Below are 20,185 nucleotides of genomic sequence, written 5' to 3' on the forward strand. Positions count from 1 at the left end.
CCACCACAAAAAAAGAGAGCCGTACCATTACCAAACACCATTAACAGTTTACATCAACATGTATAAAAGCCCCATCATTTCCATTCTCAGTCCCATGCACAAAATATTAATTTCTCAATATATAAAAAGCATATCTATTTATATATTTATCACTTTTTACACATAAAATCCCTCCAAAAAATCTTCAACAATGCTCTCAAGGGCCATGCAAGGTATAACCTTGTGTTTGATCCGGGCTATCTCAATAGCCATCCTATTGAGTTTAGGCCGGGTCGAGGCCCGAAGAACTGTCGATAACATGAACGTCATCGACAAGTGCTGGAGAACGAACCCGGACTGGCGGAGAAACCGGCAACAACTAGCTACGTGCACCGTTGGATTCGCGGGTCAAATGTTCAACAACATCGGAGATGACGTGATCAACTACAAAGTAACGGACCCTAGCGACGACCCCTTGAGCCCGAGGCCCGGTACGTTGAGGCATGCCATGACGAGCATCACAGGCAAGATTTGGATCACATTCAAGAGGCACATGAACATCACCCTTGCCAAACCCCTCCTTGTTAGTAGCTTGACAACGATTGATGCAAGAGGTGCCAATGTCCACATTGCAAATGGTGGATGCCTACTTATCAAAAAGGTAAATCAAATGCAATCAATATACACTAATTTACAAATTTAGAATGAGTTAATTAGTAATAGGGGAATGTGACATTTAATAATGTATCAGGCCAATAATGTGATTATCCATGGCCTCTACATCCATGACTGCAAGCCGCAAGAGCCCGGCCCGGTGAAGGGCCCGGGAGGGGAGATCATGCATTTGGGCCCAACAGACGGGGACGCGATCAGGGTTGTGTCATCTTCGAGGATATGGATCGATCACAACACAATGTACGACAGTGTGGATGGGTTGATTGATGTCACAAGAGGATCAACAGACATCACAATATCGAACAACTGGTTTAGGTATCAAGATAAAGTGATGCTTCTCGGGCACGATGATGGCTTTCGAAGGGATCAAAACATGAGGGTCACAGTTGCCTTCAACCATTTCGGCCCGAACTGCGTACAAAGAATGCCAAGGTATGTTATGCTTTTGTATGTTTTGTGATTATATATTGTTCTTGTTTCTCATTCTAAGATCATGTGATGTTTTGTAGGATTCGATTTGGATATGCACATGTTGTCAACAACCTTTACCTAGGATGGGGGATATATGCAATTGGAGGGAGCATGAACCCTAGCATCAAGAGCCAAGCAAACCTCTTCATTGCTCCAAAGGGAGGCAACAAGGAGGTACACGACGTCTAATATTTTATCAACACGTTTTAAATGTGCAAATAGAAAATAGATGCTACACGTGGTGAAATATAATGAAATGATCTATTGACAAGCAGATAACATGGGATAGTGGTCTCACCGGCAACTTCAAATCTATCGAGGATGTGTTCGAGAATGGAGCCTCGTTCACGACAACGGTTGATGCGGGTGCCACAATGAGGCCAAACTATGCACCAGATCAAATGTTTGAAGTTGAAGATGGGATGCGAGTGAGGGACTTGACAAAATCTGCTGGTGTTTTGAAGTGTCCTAAAATAGCTAGATGCTAAGGCAATAACAAGAGTGAATCTTTTGAGAAATATCTTCATGTGCTAATAATATAATTTTAAAGACAATACTATTCATATTGTCTCAAATTTCACCCTTTTTCTGGTAATTTCTGCAAAATCTTTTGACATATGCATACTATTTAAGGAAAACAAGTTAAATAAAGAAAATTTCAAACCAATGCATTGAAAATAACAAAGATAAGGAAGTATACAAGCAAGATTTGTGACAGATATGGCTGGACTAATTAGAAAAATATAACATCTCAGTAACCGAACAAATGGACTCTTGGATGTAGAAACTTCTACTATGTATTCAAATAGAAAGATGGTATCGTTCGGCCTAAAGCTAAATGGAGATGTCGCGAGCCCTGTACATACAGATATAAGCCATATGCCAATCACCTGAAATTGAGGAAAATGTTTACATCAAAAAATGCATGTGGGGAAACAGTGTTTTCTAAGTAATCCTGTGAATTGTGTGGGGAAAGAAATGAAGATCTATGCAGTGCGCTTACCGCCTCCAGATAGTCTTGTGATGTCTTCCTCCCGTTGTGGAATTGGATTATCATCATCAAATTGAATCCATTTGCCTGTGGTTGCAAAGAAGCATAATGAAACAATCTGATGAGAAGAATATGGTACAAAAGTAAAAATAGTTCATCGAAAACCAACCATTTTCTTGTTTAACCCACGCAACGTAATGCCCAGAATCAGCACTTCTACCCTTATGCGTAAGCACAGCAACCAAATCATATATTCCTGTCAAGTGTTTCTCTTTCTCAGGGGGAGTACCTAAAAGGAGAAAGCAAGTCAACAGACAGAGCACAGTTGAGAGATCAGTTCGAGTTAGACTGGTATAGAAACTTGGGTTGCACCCACAAAAGCCAAGAAAGCGCAATGTATCGTTCTATAAACAGGCCCATTTCAGATTCCCATAAAATATAAACACAGACTGCTGCAACTGTTGTCTGTTCTAACGCAACACTCAAATTATAAGTATGTATGTTTCTTGGTATCGTTCAGGTTCTATGGAAAATTTTTGAAGGATGATTACCTTCTCCAGGTGCAGATACAGACGAATCCCCACTTGCATTCGATGGTCCCTGCATAGGATATAAAAACTCATTCCGGACCCTAAAGAAAATATGTGCACGCAGGGTAATAGCTCTTGTTTTATTGCAAGTTAAACTCCCTGGTCAGATACATTGCTAACCTCAGCATCAGTCATCTTAACATCATTGTCCTTAGTTGAGCTACTTTCATTAGTTTTTAGACCAGCCTTCTTCCCTTCTTCGTCTCTTAGAAGCTAAATATGTTGGAGTTTGAAATGAGGATACAATCAACAGAAAAAAAGAACATAAAACTAGAGGAAAAAAAAAAGGTATGACAATGCTAATCAGTGCACAAGCTAGTACCCGTCTAGGAACTTCCAATCTTTTGCAGAGATCATCAGAACACAAATCATACACATCTAACGACAAGGGGTAATCCACTTTCTGCAAACACAATTAAGTTTCCATGAGCTGAATCGAACCAACGGGATGTCAATGTAACTTAAGAATCACAAAATTTGTATCGCTTCTATAATACAAAGTTAAACCTATTAACAAATATGCGTAGTCAAATTAGGTTGGTGAAATATCACAGAATGAATTAGGAAATAAGTGACAAAATTCTTCAATGAGGAAAAAAACTTTTAAAATGTTCCTATGGAGTATGGAATCTATAGATAGGATACATGAGTGATATTCACTTCTTACTGGAGTATGAGTATATGGTTATATATATGTAATCAACTTAGTGTATATGTTTGCAAGATTAATTAAATAGATTACGGGTTATGGCCTAATGATTTTCTAGTTTTACATCTTTGAAGTTTTAATCATGGATTCCACCATTAGGGAAAAATGAAGTTCATTTAAGGGGAAAGAACTATTACCCTCAGAATCTTGGCCTTCTGGTTTGTTTCTCTTTTCCAGAAAAACCGGACAAACTGAACGGTCAGGTATCTGTTGTTGACAGCACAAGGATTAGTCAACTTGCAAAAGGCAGAACTTTCTGGTAAAAAGGTACTATCATATATTACAAATAAATCTTTTAAGAGTAACAATGTGCAGAGACGTGCAAAGCATAGCAGTGTTCAGAAAATGTAAAGCAAATTGTTGAGTATGTAATACCTTGGCAAGTCATTTATCCGAGAATCTTTAGTATATACAGCACTCCGACCCAGAGAAGGCGACGACTTCTCCAATTCTGATTTCAGGCCCTGAACACAAGATGGAGACATAGGAATCTTAAATGTAGTGGACAAAGCAAAGCTGTATCATTTAAGCCAAGTAGCCACATCTATGTCTATAACTGACAATGTATATCATACCACGTGGAAAAGACATAGGTTTCAGTTATCACAACAATGATATGTACTGGGATAGAGGAAATTTTTTAGCAATCTTTAGAAATAGAAAGAATGAACAGCTGCTATGAACCTCAAGTAAAAATGAATATAATGTAAAACACTCAGCAAATATTGAGGTAAGAACTTTATACTACAAATCACCACCATATCAAACTTACACGTTTTAAACCTTCATGTAGATGGTTCACCTCCTGCGAAATATGGCACTTAAGTGAATAAACAGATTCTGTTTCCATACTTTCTTCGCCACTTTCAGGACAATGGACTCTGGTCACAAACAACAAAAGAGATACTGTTAATTATGTTACAGACAGCAGTTGATATAATATAATTTCCTCAAACACATTTTCAATGTGTTATGGATTGAACTCTATGATTCTGAAACTAGTTTTTGGGTAGATGCTCTAGAAAATGTTGAATTAACATAGAACACCTATTTTGATAATGTTAATTGAAAACTTAATATCAAGTACAAGTTCCTATCAAGTTTTAGAAGCACCTATCTCCATAAATCATGCTAAGTTATTATTAAAGATGGAACCATTGAGCCGAGGATTAAGCAATGAAACAAGATTGAGAGCAAAGAAAGCATATAGATCATGCAAAAAGGCATGATATTCTATGCTTAAAATTTTAATAAGATCATTGGAATTAACTACATAAAGTTGGCATACAATAGCACCTAAAGAACTACAAGAATGCCAGTATACAAAACAGTGGTGTTAATTGTTAAAGCGCATATAACATCAAATGTCAGTGGTTAATAATAGTAGAAGAAACTAATGCAGACCTGCCAACAAGGTCTATACCAAAAAATTTCTTCAATGCATCTGCATCTTCACTGCAAAAGAAATTAATTGAAAGTAAATACATTTTTATCCAATGTCAAATGTGTAAAATTTTGAATTAATAAGAGGGATGAAAAACACAGAACCCAATAAGAGTGTAAATACTGTAATGAGGAAAGGTTGATGATTAATGACTCAAATCAGGTAAGATAAAGTGACCCCAAAAAATTAGTTATTGTTTTTATAATACTTTGTCCACAAACATTCAGTACAAGAAACATCCGGCAAGTGTGTTACCCTGAACCAGAAGATCTCAGTGCTGACGAAAGGGTGAACAAAAGTTGCGTCCAGCACTCTTCAGCATCCTAGAGAGAAAATTCCATTGTTAGTAATCCAAAACAGAATTTAGAATGATGACATCCTTGTTTGCATACCTGCTGCATGTAAACTCCATTGTGAAGCTGAGCAAATTGAGGATACTTGCTCCGCAAAGCCTACAAAAGTAGATGATCAATAAAAGAGAAATCCAGAGAATGAAAGAAACTGTTAGTTAACAGACAATATAGTAAGGCCCATTAGCATAGCTCATGTGAGTAGCAAGATACTTTCATGCATGCAACGGTTTGCGGTTCTGCAATTTCATCTCTCACAAGAACATTTCAGTTTAACACAATTGGCATTGAAAACAGGCACAAATAAACGGCCCATGAAAATGTGATTCAGCAATCAGCTTTGCGAATCATCCCATACACATTCAAACAAGGTCCATACATATAGCCATACAAAGAGAAAACCTTGAGAGAAGCACATGTTCTGATGTCTGACCGGTTACCATGTATTTCAAAATTAACCCAAAATTGAAACAATAGACATTGTTATATGAACTGAAGCAGATCATACCGTCAAAAATCGCACAGGTGCCACTGGCCGGACATTTTTATCAAGCTCGTTGAACAATTCCCTTGTTGCAACAGTCAATGAATGAGAAGATTGGTCAACGGTATTGCTTCTTACAGGCGGAGGATACCTGAAAAACAACCAGACAACATATAATACCAACTGTGGTAGCATAGACAAACATTTTGAGGCTAAAACTTTTTTTCAGGTCAAAAAGATACTTACTGTATCAAGGCAGATTTCAATTCTGGGACTGAATGCAAACATTGTAACGTAGAGTTCATATAACAAGTGTTTCCCAGATTTACTAATCCAGCAGAATGACCCTGAAGCAAATGTGACCAGATCAGATCAATGCAAATCAACTTTTTTTAAAGTTCAAATCACATATAAGTATGCGAAGGTGTCAGACAAACAAAAATCTTCCAAAAAACATGTGCAGCTTGCACAGAAGGATTAGTTTTTACATAGTCAAACTTGTTTTTCATTGAGAAAAACTTAACTTTCTCAACATATTCTCATTAATATATGTTAAGAAATAAATAAGGCACAGAATAAGACAGCTCCCAATCTGATATGAATACTCCCTAAGCAGCGAGACTGATAAAGGGAACAGAGAGATTTCAACTTTTGATTGATAACCTCCAACCTTCTGCCTTTATTTCAAATGGAGAAAATCCAATTATAGCGACCTTATCATACAATAGCAAAAATACTAATATCTATTATTATATTGTTTTAAAAACGTCCAACTGTATTTACTTGCAATATTTCCCCATTTGACCAAATCATGGTAGTATATAGAAAAAGTTTTAACCAGCCCGAGATATCAGTGGGTAATTTTGAAAAGAGCAAGCCCTCATCTTTACTCTTTAGTACTATTTCTTTGAAGTTGTGGAAATACAAACGGACTTACAACAGCAACCACTTGTTCTTCTTCTGGCATGTCTTCTGCAAAAATAGGCCCCTTCTCTGGAGCCTTTACAATCTCATCTGCAGTTCCCATCATCATTAGTTTCTGGCCCTGAACAAACAGAGTAAGTATGACTCAGGTTTTACTGCGATTATGAAGGGTCTTATCCAATTAAGAAAACAACTACCTCCTTGATTCCTACTTTTGACCAATCTGCATCATCCTATAAAGTCACAAGGGAATGCATCAATATTATGAACTCACACTATATTGAAAATCTCAAAATTGTTCCCGCAGCAAAATAAGGCATGTTGTTGTTGATTAAGATTATAACAAAACCACAAAACTCATTAAAAGGTCAATAAGACGCCCTCACTTAATAAACAACTGCTTCTATACCTTTAATAAGCCACCTTTAACCACAATCTTTTGTCTCTCTGGTGGAACTCCTGTTAAGTCGTATAACTGGCACTTGAAAACGTATGGGGGCTGGGTAGTGTCGATTTCCATATTGGAAAACACTTCCTTTTGCCACTTTACACTTACTGAAAAATCATTATACATTATTATGATTTTGGAGCAGTGAGTGCTAGACAATACAAATTGCATAAAAATATCACAGAGAAAACAAGATCCCTAATAAGGAGTCTGAGATAATGAAGTTCCTTCGATGATAAGCACGTCATGTATAAAAAGTAACGAGTTCCTGAATTTGCAAGGTGCGATCATCTAACATATGTGTGCCAAGCTTGGCAAATCCTACTCAATTATCGTTTCGTTTACACCATATATATGTTCTCTTCACTATGATATTGAGAGTAGTAGTTTACATAAAATGCCAGTTTTCGCTACTATCAATCGTTCGTGAAATTAAAACGATAAAACTACATCTATTAAATTCCAGAACACGAGCATTCAGCTTCACCTTAGTTTGACAATCAATTTTCCCCGATATTTCTGCCATTCAAAACCGTATCGTTGCTAGATAACTCCCTATGTAGGATATTATGTATCAAAACAGGAGCAGTGCCCCAGGCTGTACAAAAATTACATTCTCTTCACCCCACATCAAGCCGATAAAAAGTTCAATTCATCCTGGAAGTTCAAAACTAAATTTTGCCTCGCTTAATCTAAACAACTAAATCTTCATCGAGACAGTTCTAAACTAAACACATTCAAACTACGAACACCACAAAAACCTAAAACTTGAACAGTCAATCTAGACGGCGGCGACAATTCAATATCCCAAAACTAAACAGCTAATTCGTCGCAGAAAAAGCACCACCGAATACAAATCGAAATTGCAATGATGCTGATCGTACCTTTCAACATGGTTGCGGGTGAGTATGGTGAGGAAAAGATCGAAGCTTTACTATGTGTCGTGCGTGTTTCTTAGCTTGCGCAGAAGGGAAATTGATTAGTTTATACTAATAATTTTAGATTAGTTTATGGAAATTGATTATTCTTCTTATTTATGCTATTATAATTATTTTGCAAGGGAGAGCCCTCCCAAACTTCCTATTGACACGTCATCACGGCCATCCACAACCCTCTGAAAAGTCCTTCAATTTAAATCGTTTTAATTCTTAGTGTTTAATAATATAAAAATTAAGTACAATGAATTGTATCTATAAATTATAAATAATTTTTTTAAATGAAAATTTCGGAACGGCTATCACTCAGCACGCAATTAGCGTCGAGAAAGCGTCATCCGCCCTCGGGGCCGCAATAGGAGCCTTCCTGACCGCAGCTCCGCACGGCAATGGGAAGACTCCTTATTGTGAATCCTCTTAGACTTAGAGTATCTCCAATAAAAAAATATAAATTTAGAAGGTATATTTTTCATTTACCATTTTAAAAATATATTTATGAATTAATGAACTCCATGAAGATAAGAAAGTTCAAAAGGCTAACAAATCAATTAACTTTTTCCCTCGTTGTGCGAGCAAGTAAAAATACATTTTCAAAATTCAAAAATATATAATACCTTCTCAAACAAACTGTTCATTAAAGAATGAATTTTTATGACAAATTATAAATATGATAGTTAATTCTCTCTACCTCACCATTTATCCAATCCATTCAAAATGCTCTTATTGTAGTACCAAATATCTAGTTACAATAACTTTTAATTTTATTTAGCTACTAGATATAAAATCAAGACAAATTAACTAATCAACCGATAACTATTATACTTGTATCATATCTAGTCGAAAGACGACATAACCAACAAACAATGTCAAATGAGTAATTGTAAATTTCGCATGGCATACACTACAGTACTATATTTGATTCTTATAATTTATTTACACATTCATATTACGTTTTACTCAAAATTGTCAAGTTCGTGTATGAAATATGATTTTTTTGTTATATGGAGTATGATGAAATGTTAGTCTTTTAAAATGAGAACACTTGCTATTTGCTAACATTAACCTAACCCAAAGTAGCACAATAAAATTTCGATGTACATAAGTAAAAACATAGACTTCCTAATAGTCCAATGTTTAGTATAAGTCATACTATCATATTTTGAGACAATCTTAGTATAATTTACTATAGAACATTGATAATTTTATACTAAGTTGTGTGTGTTAACTATGCTAGTGAGTAGTGACACTAAAAATATTGTAGAAAATTAATAAGTACTTAGGTAGTATGTTATAAATTAATTATATTTAATCGATCTATGCCGATATTTTCACAAAATTGATATTACAGCAGTTGTGTTTTAAGTACATTTTTTTTATTAAGTTTCATTCATATATTATGACATGTAGCCTCAATCTAATGTACACGTTCAATCATTTTAATATTTATACGGAAAAACAATATTTTAAAAATATATTTAGACAATGCTTAAATCACATTGTGAAGATAATAGCTAATTAAGTATGGAATGTATGGAATTTAGGGGAAAAAACCGGTGAATTAGAAAAAAAAAGAAAAAAACTGCAAAAAAGCCCAAATTCAACCATTGTTGGTCGGCTCTTCGCCGAGTTCCCCCTGCCTTGTTGAAGAGCACTGGTAAAAAAAATCCACTATTTCCGAATCCGCCGCGATTGAATCTCTCAAACGCCGCAGAAATCGAGCGGAAGCCTCGACCCGGTGTCGGAACCGGAATCAATGTATGGAGCCTCCGGAAAGATGGGCCGCGGCGGCAAAAGGAGCATTCACGCGCCGCCAACCGGCCGACCTACCCCCGCCAGCCGCCTCTCCATGGGCGGGGGCCCACGCGGTCTCGGCCGGCCGCCGGCATCATCACCGTCGGCTTCCTCGCTGCAGGTGGAGGAGAGCTTCAGCCTTGTTAGGGAGAACCCTTTGAATTTCGGGATGGCAATTAAGCTGACTGCTGACCTTGTGGAGGAGATCAAGCGAGTGGAGGCGCAGGGTGGTGCGGCGCGCATCAAATTCGGCGCTAATGCTAGTGGGAATGTGAGTTTTTGGATTCAATTTTTGGTGTTGTGGTTGAATTTTTTCAAATGCGGTTAAGGTTGATTATTTGGGTGAGAGGGTTTAGGGAACAATTAGAATAATTTGGTTTTTGTGATTAATTGCTCTAGTTTTGTAGTGAACTTATGCTTTCGCCTATCTATATTGAAGCATGAAAATAGGGTTTAACTGCAAATTGGAGACTAGACTGTATTCCGAGCTCCATATTTATTGCTGGAATTAGATGGTTGGCACAGAAAATATATGAGTTTCTTTATTTTATTTGGTCTGGTGGTTTCTTATTGCGGCAACATGATGCAGATTGCTGGCTTTCGTTTGATATGAATAAGTTAAGCATAAATTGCTTAGTTTTGAGTTTAGTAGCCATGAATTTGGTAATGAAGGAAACAAAGAGGGAAAAGGACTTGCCATTGATGACTTTGGATTACTACAGATTAATGTCCCTCAATTGATGACTTTTACCCACAGAGCAGCCCATGAGTTTTTGTGTTGATACATTTTATAGGAAACATATCATTTTGTGCTAAAATTCAGAATGTGGGCTGTATAAGAGGATTGCTCTTCAATAATTAGCACTTCAGTCCCATGTCTTTGTTATACTCTAGTTATAGGAAAAACCTTTTGAGCCTCTGAATATAGTAATCATTTGTAGGTATTTCAATTTAGAAACATTTGAAGACAGTGAATTGCATAAAGGCCCCCTTTTTACATTGGGACTAGTAAGTTCTTCTCCTAGCTGACATTAATACCATGTCGATTATTGTTCAGAAATTATTTGTTAGCTACCCTCCTCCTCTGCCTACTTGTTATTAGCTTTCATCCAAATGGGTGACATTTTGAGAATGCCATAGAGCCGAAGAGCCACCTGCAATGCTGTGCCTCTTTCTTATTTCTATTAACACCAGAAAGAAGTACTCCCTCCATTCCCGATTAATTGTCACTCTTTGACTGGACACGGGTTTTAAGAAATGTAAAGAAAAGTTGGTTGAAAAAGTTAGTGGAATGTGGGACTCACTGTTTTATATTGGTTTTATAATAAAATGTGAGTGAAGTGAGGTAGTGGAATGTGAGACCTACTTACCATTTATGGTAAAAATGAAGTGTGACAATTATTAAGGGACGGACCGAAATGGAAAAGAGTGACAATTAATCGGGGACGGAGGGAGTAGTTATTTGTCTCATCCTAGCATTTTTATTGGCACCCTGGGCCCCTGGCGTGTCCTCCCTTGAGTATGAGTTGCACTACCCCGTTCTTCTAATGTATAAGTTTATAGATTAGTATTACATAGGATGATAAGTTTTTTGTATATTGATACTTTGACAGTGCTCATAAGATATGATTTTACCTGGAGGTGATTTCACAGGATAGATATGAGATTATACAGTTATATTCGATGACAATACATCATTAGAATGCTCAGTGCTCTTATTTTCTTTCAACAGGTTATTCAAGTAGGGGACAAAACCATCAAATTCACTTGGTCCAGGGAACCAGGGGACTTATGTGATGTATATGAAGAACGTCAGAGTGGTGATGATGGAAACGGCTTGCTTGTAGAGTCAGGAGGCACTTGGCGTAAGGTTAATGTAGAGCGAGAATTAGATGAATCAACTAAAAATCATGTCAAAAGGCTGTCAGAAGAAGCCGAGCGCAAAATGAAATCACGAAAGTATGTATCATTTTCCAGAACTTCTCATGGTGTCAGAATTAGTTCAGCCTTCGCACACGGACTTCTCAGATTAAAATATTTTTTAGTAGTTTTTACAATATAATATAATGATTTGCATTTATGGGAGGTAAAATGAAGATTCTGTATAATCTGAAACATTCCTGCTGCTATGGCTGATGATATTAGAAGGTTATTATCCTAAAAAAATATTTCTTCTCTGAGAAAAAATATTTTTTTTTGTTTGGGGGAGGAGGCGGAAGGGTTGGGGATGTGTGGTTAAAAATATTCTGCCATTGCTTTTTCTCTCTTTATCTTCTTTCTTGCTCTTTTCCTAGTTCCTTCATTTCATTCTGTGTATAACTTTCTTAATTTTTTTGGGTTCAAAGGTTGTGGGAGGGATGGCTGGTGAGCTTTGGTTATGGGCATGCATTAAATGACGTGGGTATTTTTGGAATAATATGATTACATGTGCATATTTGTTATGGGTGTCAGTGTCACTTCTAATAGTAAATAGTCCCCCCTGATATATACCCAATCCCAGTCTTGAGAGCGAAACACTACAGGGGTTTTCAATCCATTGTCCTGAACATCAAAATTTTACGCGTCAACTTGTGTTTGTGAAAGAACTTAATTAATATTCCAAAAAATTAAATTTGTCTTACCTTTGCTGGAACTTTCTACCTAGTTTCGATGTTATGATAAAAGAAGATCCAATAGTAAGAATATGAGATACTGGTAACATTCTACCTAATCCACTGATATTTATTGTATTGTTTTCCACCTTGAATGTGCAAGAATGAATTTCTGCATATTTTGTCAGCTATAAAAATTTGTTCAAATTTAACTTGTAACCACTGATCATGATGGTTCCATGGGTTCAAAGTTGAACTTATCCCTATCAGTTTATTTGTTTCTTTAATCCTTTCTTTTTGTGATAACAGATCAATTGTTTTAGATCATCAGAATCCAGCTATGAAGAATCAAATGAAGGCATTTGCTGCTTCTGAGTGTAAGTGGTCCTTAATTTGATGAAAGTTCTCTTTGTCAGCTTCTCCATAATTTATACTTTTTCTAGGTTTGGTTTGTCAATTACTACTGGAAGTGAATATTGGTTTCAATAAACAGCCACAACATTTCTTAAGGCTAATTGCAAAATCTGGAGCTTCCCCCTTAGGATGTCCTCTTCACTAAAAAATAATGTGAGACTTACCAACCACTAAATTTAAAGATAGTATTCTGCTTGTACCTAAGACTTCTTTTTTTTTTCTGGGACTCGACTTAAATCTGTAATGAGTCAAAATTGATAGATGTGAATTTTGAGATGGTATGGAAGTAGTATGGCAAAAGAGCATTCAGCAATATTATTACTGATTGTTACCAGCTTTATGTGTTGATTCTGTTTCAGCTACTCAATGGAGAAGTTTCAAGAATCGGAAAGAACCTCCTTTCAAGAAGCCAAAATCTGCACCAACTTCAGGTAATGTGTAGAATTTAACTTGAAATGTTATAAAAATGAGTTGAATAATGAAGGACATCTTCTTTTCATTCTTTTTCTTCAGTATATTCATGAAACAGAACCGAGAAATTTCTCTATGTGGCTTCATTATACTGTTAATATAGTACTAGTAAGCCATATTTGTGATAATGGCAGGTGGACCTCCAAAGTCTGTTTTTAAGCCTGGTTTACCTAAGGGGAGGCTCTCTTCTCGCTCACCTTTGTCTTCCCAACCAGAGCAGCAACTTGGTCCTTCAACATCTCCAATCGGAATTGGTGATTTTGGGAAGGGACAAACTGTTGTCTCGGATTTTGCGGCAACTCAAAATCTGAATAAAGTTTTGAGCTCTGAAAAAGATACAGCCAACAGAAGGAATAGTACCATCAGCGATAGATCTAAATTGAATGTTGAGGCCAAACCTACTGATTTAAAGAGTCGGATTACTTCTCTACTCCTGGAGCATCAGTCTACAGGAATGAGCCTTAAGGTGAGCTGGTATTTAAGCAATTTCTGTCTCTATTATGTTACTTCAATCTTCCCCGAAGACCATAGCTAAAGAACTACAAAGACACGCTTGCCACTTGTACTTGAAAGATGATAGAGGATGTGGGAGGGGAATGCACTTTATATAAAGATTCTAAATTAATTTGCAACTTTGTAGTTTCCTTCCGCCTTTTGATGAGTACGCTCTGATGTCCTTTCTTTGTCAGGCCTTGGAGAGAGCTATTGGAGATCCAATGCCCAACTCGGCTCGGAGAATTGAGCCCATATTGAAACAAGTAAGGATATTCCTGATAGCAATGGTTAGCAATAGTTGTAAATACTTTCAACTACCTAATTTTTGTTGACAGATTGCAATTTATCAAGCTCCTGGGAGATATTTCCTAAACACAGGAGTGGAGATGGAAAGCTCCAAGAAGCTACCTCAAAGCAGAAGGTGTGTGTTTACTTGTCTCATTTTTTTTTGTTCTCTCTTTCTTTTGGTATGCATATGGTTGTTTGTTGGGCTCTAACTATTATATATGTCTTCAGTTCTCCTGAAGTTAATCGTGACCAATCACCTGCACCTCAGAAGTTTGACCAACATCCTAGGGAAGATCCTAGCATTCACATTAGCACAGATACCAATAATGAACTGGGTGAATTGAATTCAACACCTACTCATCTAGCAAACATCATAGAGAAAATAGGTACTCAGAATTTGCCTGAAAATATAAGTGACAAAAATCCTTCTAACAATAACGAAAGTGTGGCAGGCAGCTCCAGTGATAGTGGAAGTGACAGTGACAGTGATAGTAGTGACAGTGGTAGTGATAGTGGAAGTCCTAGCAAAAGTAAAAGCCGAAGCCCTGTGGGTAGTAGTAATGACAGTGATAGCGATGCATCTTCGAGCAGCAAGCAGGCATCTGATGAGGATTTAGATATTATGAATAGTGATGATGAGAATGAATCCAAGCATAAATTGCAAGATCCTGATAACGACCCTATTGATATAGGGAATTCAGATATTCAAGATCCCTTTGGTGAGATTGAGATTGACATTGAGAAAGACTCCCCTGAATGTGACCATGGTCTGCAAATGCCCCAGGCTAATAATGTACTTGCCGGTAAAGCAGACGAAGAAAGACGAGTCTCTGAGAGAAAAGGATATGAAGAATCAGGTAGCATGGTCAATGATGGCTTCAAACATGGTCAGTCGGATACTCAGGGAAGATCATCAAAGGGAAATTCTAAAAGACGCTCTGATGATAATAATTTGGAAGACAGGGGACACTGCAAAAAGAAGTCAAAGAGTAAAAACTCAACCGAACCAGTTTCGGGGACTATAAACTCTCTTTTTGGCGAGAGCCCTTACAACTCATTATCGCCTAATAGGCCTCTGCAAGGCATTGACACTCAGCCTGTTGACCTAATGGAAGACAGAACCTACAAAAACGATAGACATTATTCCGATCAACAAACAGGTCCTAACCATCAACCAGTATCACATAAACCTGTTTCCGATTCTCAGCCAGTGCAAAGATCTTCTGAAGGTCGTGGATGGACTGAGGCTCCTTCTGGAGAAAAACGAGCTGGTAAACGACCTGGTTTGCTTAATGAGCAACAGCAGTTACAGTTTTCCACCGGAGTTGGAGACAAACATGCACCAATCATAGAACCCAATATCAGAAAATCTGAAATGACAGGTAAGGTGAAGGAAACAGGCCCTAGTTTCAACTCACACAGGGGGTATTCTCCCAAGATTGACATTCCGAGTACTGCCGATAGATCTCCGATGATGAATGGACGGAATGGTGTACTTCGAAGAGAGCAGTCAGACTTAGAGTTGGGTGAATTTCGAGAACCCTCCAATGAGGAAGCTCCAGCATCTAAGAAGCAATTTGAGAGGAAAAATTCGTTTAAACATTTGGAAAACAAACGAAAGGATGCTGAATTCTGGAACTCAGATTTCAGTGGAGGAAAGACTTCTAATAAGATCCCAGCGGATCCGGGAAAAATGTCTTCACCAAATCCAGATGCTGTTATTTCCAGCAATCCAGATGGACCTTATAGGAGGAAGGCCCAAGAAAATTATGTTGATGACCGAACAAGACCTCATCATAGAAGCACCCAACCTCTTGATGCACATCATCAGCCCCAAGTGGATATCAACTCCCAGCAAAATACAGCACCAGAAGTGAGAGGTAAAACTAGATTCGCGGAAGCTGGGATGAGCAGGGGTGCTAGCATTGAAGCCTATGGAGATGCTTCCCGGAAAATTTCAGGTAATTCAATAGAACAGCAGCATGATCCAATACAAGGAGTCGAACCCCGTGCCACTAAGCAAAGCAAGAAACAGAAGTCCAATAGGCCAAGTGTCTCGAATGATAGACGAACAGATGCTTTGACTGGGAGCAATGATAGCCAGCAACAAAAGAAATTGTCTTCTTCAGATGATACCAGTTGTTCATTCACTAAATTTGAGAAGGAGCAGCCTGAGCTGAAGGGTCCTATAAGGGATATTTCTCAGTAAGTACAAAAAGTGATCTTATGTATTTCCTGGAGTAGATGAAGATTTTCCACGGCATCAAACCTTTTTATACGTTCTTTTACATTTCTAGCTTAGTTATATATGCAATTCTACTTCTCAGGTACAAAGAATATGTGAAGGAATATCAAGAAAAGTACGAGAGCTATTGCTCCTTGAACAAAATATTGGAGTCGTACAGGTATGTCGAGGCCCTACTAGTTCTGATTGTTGATTCTGGACTAATTGAGTCCACTAACTTTCATATATCCTGTTTGTTAGGGATGAGTTTAGTAAACTTGGTAAGGATCTTGAGGCTTACAAAGGTAGGGATGTGAAAAAATATAACGACATCTTGGAGCAGATGAGGTCCTCATTTCGTCAATGTGGGGAGGTACACTTATTGTTTATTTCGTAAGAATCCTATGTGGTCATCTTATGCCTGTGGTCGTTCATGTTGTTATAGCTTCATAACTGTGTTCCAAAGTATAATTGGTGACTGCTACCTTCGCAGTGAACAGTGCCAAATCTGTTGATGTCTAGATTCTAGACCCTTTTTTGCGTGGACGAGTTCTGGTTCTTCTTCTAAGACTAACACTTACTGTTTTGCAGAAACATAAACGCTTGAAGAAAATATTCGTTGTGCTTTATGAAGAGTTGAAGGTGTCTAACCTCTTCCTCTTTATAAACTTCGTGACTTGATTCTGTCCGTTGTTTTAACGTGACTCCTGTCTATGTTCATTGCAGCATTTGAAACAGATGATCAAAGACTATGCCACCTCATATAAAAAGGACTGATTCTTTTATATCGCTCTCTGAGATTACCCATAATTTCACTGGAAATATACAAACACTGCCTCGTTATCACCCTTCATTGCTAGCGGAGTTCCAGACAAAACCTTGACGGAAAAGCTCCCAGATCTAGCCTCCGTATTCAAAAAGCCGGTGGCAACAGCTCGTGCTGCGAAGAGATACTGAACTTGTATATATGACTGAATAATATATTTGTTTTTGTCTTGGTTCTTTGTGGTACAGTATATATTCTTGTGGTTTCTTGAGGGAGATGAACCTTATAGTTTTATACAGTTCTCTCTCCCAATTTTGACATTAGTTTTATATTTCTCTCCCAATTTTGACATTTCTTTAGTATCATAGGTGTTGATGATGCTGGTAAACATAACAGGAACCAAAAGTGGTTCCACATTTTATTTCTTTTGAATTTTAATATGATTTCAAGTTTGAACATCCTTGTTTTCATTTTTCGTCCTTCAATTTTATCTTTTTAGAAATAAACAATCTTCATATCATCATCTTTCGAGTACTATGGTAATATAGTGGAATATATTACTAATATCAACAAATAAAATGATTCACCCCATATTTTGTTGCGAGGGCAATCTCGATGAAATGCAGCTAAGAGTATTTTTTTTAATTATAGTAGTATATGTTATATTCACACTTTTATGAGCATTGAAAAAAGAAAAATACTACTACTATCATTTAAATAATAATTTTATTGACTTTAATTATTTCATAACTATCAAATTCTACGAAATAAACTATAGTTTATAATTGTCTCGTGAGACTAATTTTTCGACGAAAAATTCAGCTAGCTACCAAATTCATTGAAAATTAGTTTCGTGGGACAATTATAAATCATAGTAAAGTCATAATAAAATTTGCAAGGTTTGAAATATATAAAACAGACCATAAATCAATCAAAAGTTAGGATTTTTAATTATAATTAATTTTTTAATGTTGAATTTTTTTCACTCTTAAAATAATTTTAGTTTAGCCCAATGAGTCAATACTGTTTAGCCCAAACCCAAATTCAAAATCTCCCAAATTTAGCATCTCTCCTTCTCTGCATCGCGGAAGGGTTTTAGCTGCAGAAGTGAAGAAAACGGATGCAAAATGGGAAGAAGAATACTGAACGATTCGTTGAGAACAATTGTCAATGCTGAAAAGCGGGGATTCGCTTCGGCTGAGCTCAAGCCCATCTCTAATGTCGTCGCCTCTTTCCTCCAAATCATGAAATACAGAGGTATGAAATGCTTTTTTTTAACAGCTGGTAGTCTTAGTCTTGCAATTGTTTTCTACTACTTCTTAATATTCAAATGATTCGTACCAAGATTGGATTCTAATTCGGCGTTTATGGCGTATTAAGCATATGTGAGAGGCACATGTTATTGATCCATAAATATTATCGTAGAAGAATTTATAAATTGGAATAATGTAATGATGAGAGGTTTGACTGAACAAAGGCTATAATCTTCAATTCTAGATTTCATACATCCACAAAATCAACCATGTTTCAGTGTGTAAAGGTGGAATTTTGTTTAATGTATTGAAGAGTTTGGTTCTATTTTTCTAGGGTTAGTCTTGTTTAAAAATGTAAAATGGTGTGAATAAGCTTAGAGTGATGGTGAAATGACAGGTTATGTTAAGGATTTTCAAGTTCATGATCCACATAGGGTGGGGAGGATAACGGTGCAGCTGCAGGGGAGGGTGAACGATTGTCGGGCTCTTACTTATAGACAAGACATTAAGGCTCAGTATATGGAGACCTACAAAACTCGCATGCTTCCAACGCGCCAGGTTTGATTGTTTCCTGCACAATGTTATGCGTTGGTGATTTGAATCCTGTTTCATGTGCTGTTCCATCTAGGCTTTGATAGTTGAATGATGTGATTTTGTCCTATTTGATTCGATTTCTTAATTGCGTATATTGTTCAAAGCCACTACATGTTTTAGCATGTGAGGGCTTTGGTCTCATCTTCTTGAATTTGGTAATATGATCGAGTTGCTTTCTATATGTAGTCAGAGACCTGAATCACCTGATAATTTGGTGACACTAGCAAGAGACTTTTTGGTTAATGATCAATTAGGGAACTAAATTCGTAGTTTTGGTTTTTATGAACGATGCTGAATAAGCACCAGTTCTTAAGACGTTGATCCGGGCACATCCCAAACAATTGTTTTAAAGAGGTTACTATCTGGTTTTATCTCTATTCGACAGCCTTATATGCTGTGTGTTTATCTTTTCATGCTACTATGCAGCTGTATGTTTATGTTGTGAAGGATAATGTCATATTTTCAACGATACTTTTTTCGACTTTTATGGATATGCTTTATTCCACAGTGGGGCTATGTAGTGGTCACAACGCCAAACGGAGTTCTGGATCATGAGGAGGCTATTCGGCAAAATGTTGGTGGCCAAGTGATTGGATACTTTTACTGAAGATCTCGTTTATGGTTATAATGTGAGGAATTTTTGTTTAGGTAAGAAAGAAAAAATTGTGAAGCTCCGATTGCAATAACCCGGGGAGGAATTTGTGTATCTTTAACAATGTCGTGTTGATACTGTGTTTCCCAGCCTTTGATCTCCTTACTAAATCTTAAATCCTAAATCATTTATATTACCTCATTTCCTTCATTTATGTATGCAATAGAGAATATGACACTAATGAGCAATATGTGATCTTAATATATACTAGTACTTGAAATTAATAAACAGAAAGCCTTAGATATTTTCATAATTTCTTAAATTATTTGTGGCTGCTATTGTTTTTTTGGATTTCTCTTCGTGTTCCATTGTCAAAGACAAATGAAGAAAATCGAATATTTATCCTAAATGATAATTTCATTGTTTATTGTAATTTTTAAAACACTATTGGGTTATCAATCTTATGTATAGATGAAATATACACCATTTTTTAAATTGGACGTGAATTGTAAAATTAAGTTTTTAGTGCATCAGTATCAAAGTTATTACATTCAGTTCAATTGTCAGTTAATCTGCCGTCAAGAATGATGCTATTGTACCCGTTTGTTAATTTTTTGATTCAAATTTATCAATGTACCAATATAATAAGTACATATGATTTTCATGTTATTTTCATACACTTCATATGGAAATTAATCGAAAAAAA

General features: G+C 36.8%; 4 protein-coding genes across 6 annotated transcripts; 3 read left to right on the forward strand and 1 right to left on the reverse strand.

Moving 5' to 3' along the window:
- Positions 1 to 105: 105 nt before the first annotated feature.
- On the forward strand, positions 106 to 1,720 carry LOC121766606 (probable pectate lyase 1). The gene is made up of 4 exons (XM_042162890.1): positions 106 to 640; positions 731 to 1,086; positions 1,164 to 1,299; positions 1,401 to 1,720. Exons 1-4 carry the CDS (start codon positions 191 to 193, stop codon positions 1,611 to 1,613), a joined length of 1,155 nt encoding a protein of 384 aa, XP_042018824.1. The 5' UTR covers positions 106 to 190; the 3' UTR covers positions 1,614 to 1,720.
- Positions 1,721 to 1,772: 52 nt separating this feature from the next.
- On the reverse strand, positions 1,773 to 8,084 carry LOC121766605 (ubiquitin carboxyl-terminal hydrolase 6-like). 2 transcript variants are annotated; one of them, XM_042162887.1, is made up of 18 exons: positions 7,950 to 8,084; positions 7,027 to 7,172; positions 6,815 to 6,850; positions 6,631 to 6,738; positions 5,940 to 6,040; positions 5,718 to 5,844; positions 5,252 to 5,311; positions 5,115 to 5,182; positions 4,820 to 4,870; positions 4,188 to 4,296; positions 3,791 to 3,879; positions 3,553 to 3,622; positions 3,029 to 3,109; positions 2,827 to 2,919; positions 2,668 to 2,716; positions 2,286 to 2,405; positions 2,129 to 2,203; positions 1,773 to 2,015 (listed from the first exon to the last, which is right to left on the reverse strand). In XM_042162887.1, the coding sequence occupies exons 1-18, from the start codon at positions 7,957 to 7,959 to the stop codon at positions 1,960 to 1,962; spliced, it is 1,449 nt and encodes a 482-aa protein (XP_042018821.1). In that variant the 5' UTR covers positions 7,960 to 8,084; the 3' UTR covers positions 1,773 to 1,959. The 2 variants fall into 2 exon arrangements, with proteins under 2 accessions (XP_042018821.1, XP_042018822.1); XM_042162888.1 differs by lacking the exon at positions 2,827 to 2,919.
- A 1,440-nt stretch (positions 8,085 to 9,524) lies between these two features.
- On the forward strand, positions 9,525 to 17,498 carry LOC121768540 (dentin sialophosphoprotein-like). 2 transcript variants are annotated; one of them, XM_042165077.1, is made up of 13 exons: positions 9,525 to 10,062; positions 11,524 to 11,750; positions 12,692 to 12,759; positions 13,156 to 13,227; positions 13,402 to 13,733; positions 13,957 to 14,025; positions 14,098 to 14,183; positions 14,279 to 14,436; positions 14,503 to 16,255; positions 16,378 to 16,455; positions 16,536 to 16,647; positions 16,866 to 16,916; positions 17,001 to 17,498. In XM_042165077.1, exons 1-13 carry the CDS (start codon positions 9,754 to 9,756, stop codon positions 17,049 to 17,051), a joined length of 3,366 nt encoding a protein of 1,121 aa, XP_042021011.1. In that variant the 5' UTR covers positions 9,525 to 9,753; the 3' UTR covers positions 17,052 to 17,498. The 2 variants fall into 2 exon arrangements, with proteins under 2 accessions (XP_042021011.1, XP_042021010.1); XM_042165076.1 differs by having other exon boundaries at positions 9,526 to 10,062; positions 14,279 to 16,255.
- A 579-nt stretch (positions 17,499 to 18,077) lies between these two features.
- LOC121767468 (40S ribosomal protein S15a-5-like) lies at positions 18,078 to 19,675 on the forward strand. Its single transcript, XM_042163736.1, has 3 exons — positions 18,078 to 18,297; positions 18,691 to 18,851; positions 19,396 to 19,675. The coding sequence occupies exons 1-3, from the start codon at positions 18,168 to 18,170 to the stop codon at positions 19,492 to 19,494; spliced, it is 390 nt and encodes a 129-aa protein (XP_042019670.1). The 5' UTR covers positions 18,078 to 18,167; the 3' UTR covers positions 19,495 to 19,675.
- The last annotated feature ends 510 nt before the right edge of the window (positions 19,676 to 20,185 follow it).

The sequence above is a fragment of the Salvia splendens genome, chromosome 15 (genome assembly GCF_004379255.2).
Source record: "Salvia splendens isolate huo1 chromosome 15, SspV2, whole genome shotgun sequence".
In the NCBI taxonomy this organism is placed as follows: domain Eukaryota; kingdom Viridiplantae; phylum Streptophyta; class Magnoliopsida; order Lamiales; family Lamiaceae; genus Salvia; species Salvia splendens.

What these genes read in the sequence shown, in the direction of transcription:
- LOC121766605 (XM_042162887.1), bottom strand. An exon ending in AGAAGGCCAAGATTCTGAGG is followed by an intron (nt 3,110 to 3,552) that starts GTAATAGTTCTT and finishes TTGTGTTTGCAG; the next exon opens with AAAGTGGATTACCCCTTGTC. An exon ending in GTGGGTTAAACAAGAAAATG is followed by an intron (nt 2,204 to 2,285) that starts GTTGGTTTTCGA and finishes TTGCAACCACAG; the next exon opens with GCAAATGGATTCAATTTGAT.
- LOC121768540 (XM_042165076.1), top strand. Translation starts at nt 9,754, where the DNA reads ATGTATGGAGCCTCCGGAAAGATGGGCCGCGGCGGCAAAAGGAGCATT. An exon ending in CTACAGGAATGAGCCTTAAG is followed by an intron (nt 13,734 to 13,956) that starts GTGAGCTGGTAT and finishes TTTCTTTGTCAG; the next exon opens with GCCTTGGAGAGAGCTATTGG. An exon ending in CCTATAAGGGATATTTCTCA is followed by an intron (nt 16,256 to 16,377) that starts GTAAGTACAAAA and finishes TCTACTTCTCAG; the next exon opens with GTACAAAGAATATGTGAAGG.
- LOC121766606 (XM_042162890.1), top strand. Translation starts at nt 191, where the DNA reads ATGCTCTCAAGGGCCATGCAAGGTATAACCTTGTGTTTGATCCGGGCT. An exon ending in TGCGTACAAAGAATGCCAAG is followed by an intron (nt 1,087 to 1,163) that starts GTATGTTATGCT and finishes GATGTTTTGTAG; the next exon opens with GATTCGATTTGGATATGCAC. An exon ending in CAAAGGGAGGCAACAAGGAG is followed by an intron (nt 1,300 to 1,400) that starts GTACACGACGTC and finishes ATTGACAAGCAG; the next exon opens with ATAACATGGGATAGTGGTCT.
- LOC121767468 (XM_042163736.1), top strand. Translation starts at nt 18,168, where the DNA reads ATGGGAAGAAGAATACTGAACGATTCGTTGAGAACAATTGTCAATGCT. An exon ending in CCAAATCATGAAATACAGAG is followed by an intron (nt 18,298 to 18,690) that starts GTATGAAATGCT and finishes GTGAAATGACAG; the next exon opens with GTTATGTTAAGGATTTTCAA. An exon ending in GCATGCTTCCAACGCGCCAG is followed by an intron (nt 18,852 to 19,395) that starts GTTTGATTGTTT and finishes TTTATTCCACAG; the next exon opens with TGGGGCTATGTAGTGGTCAC.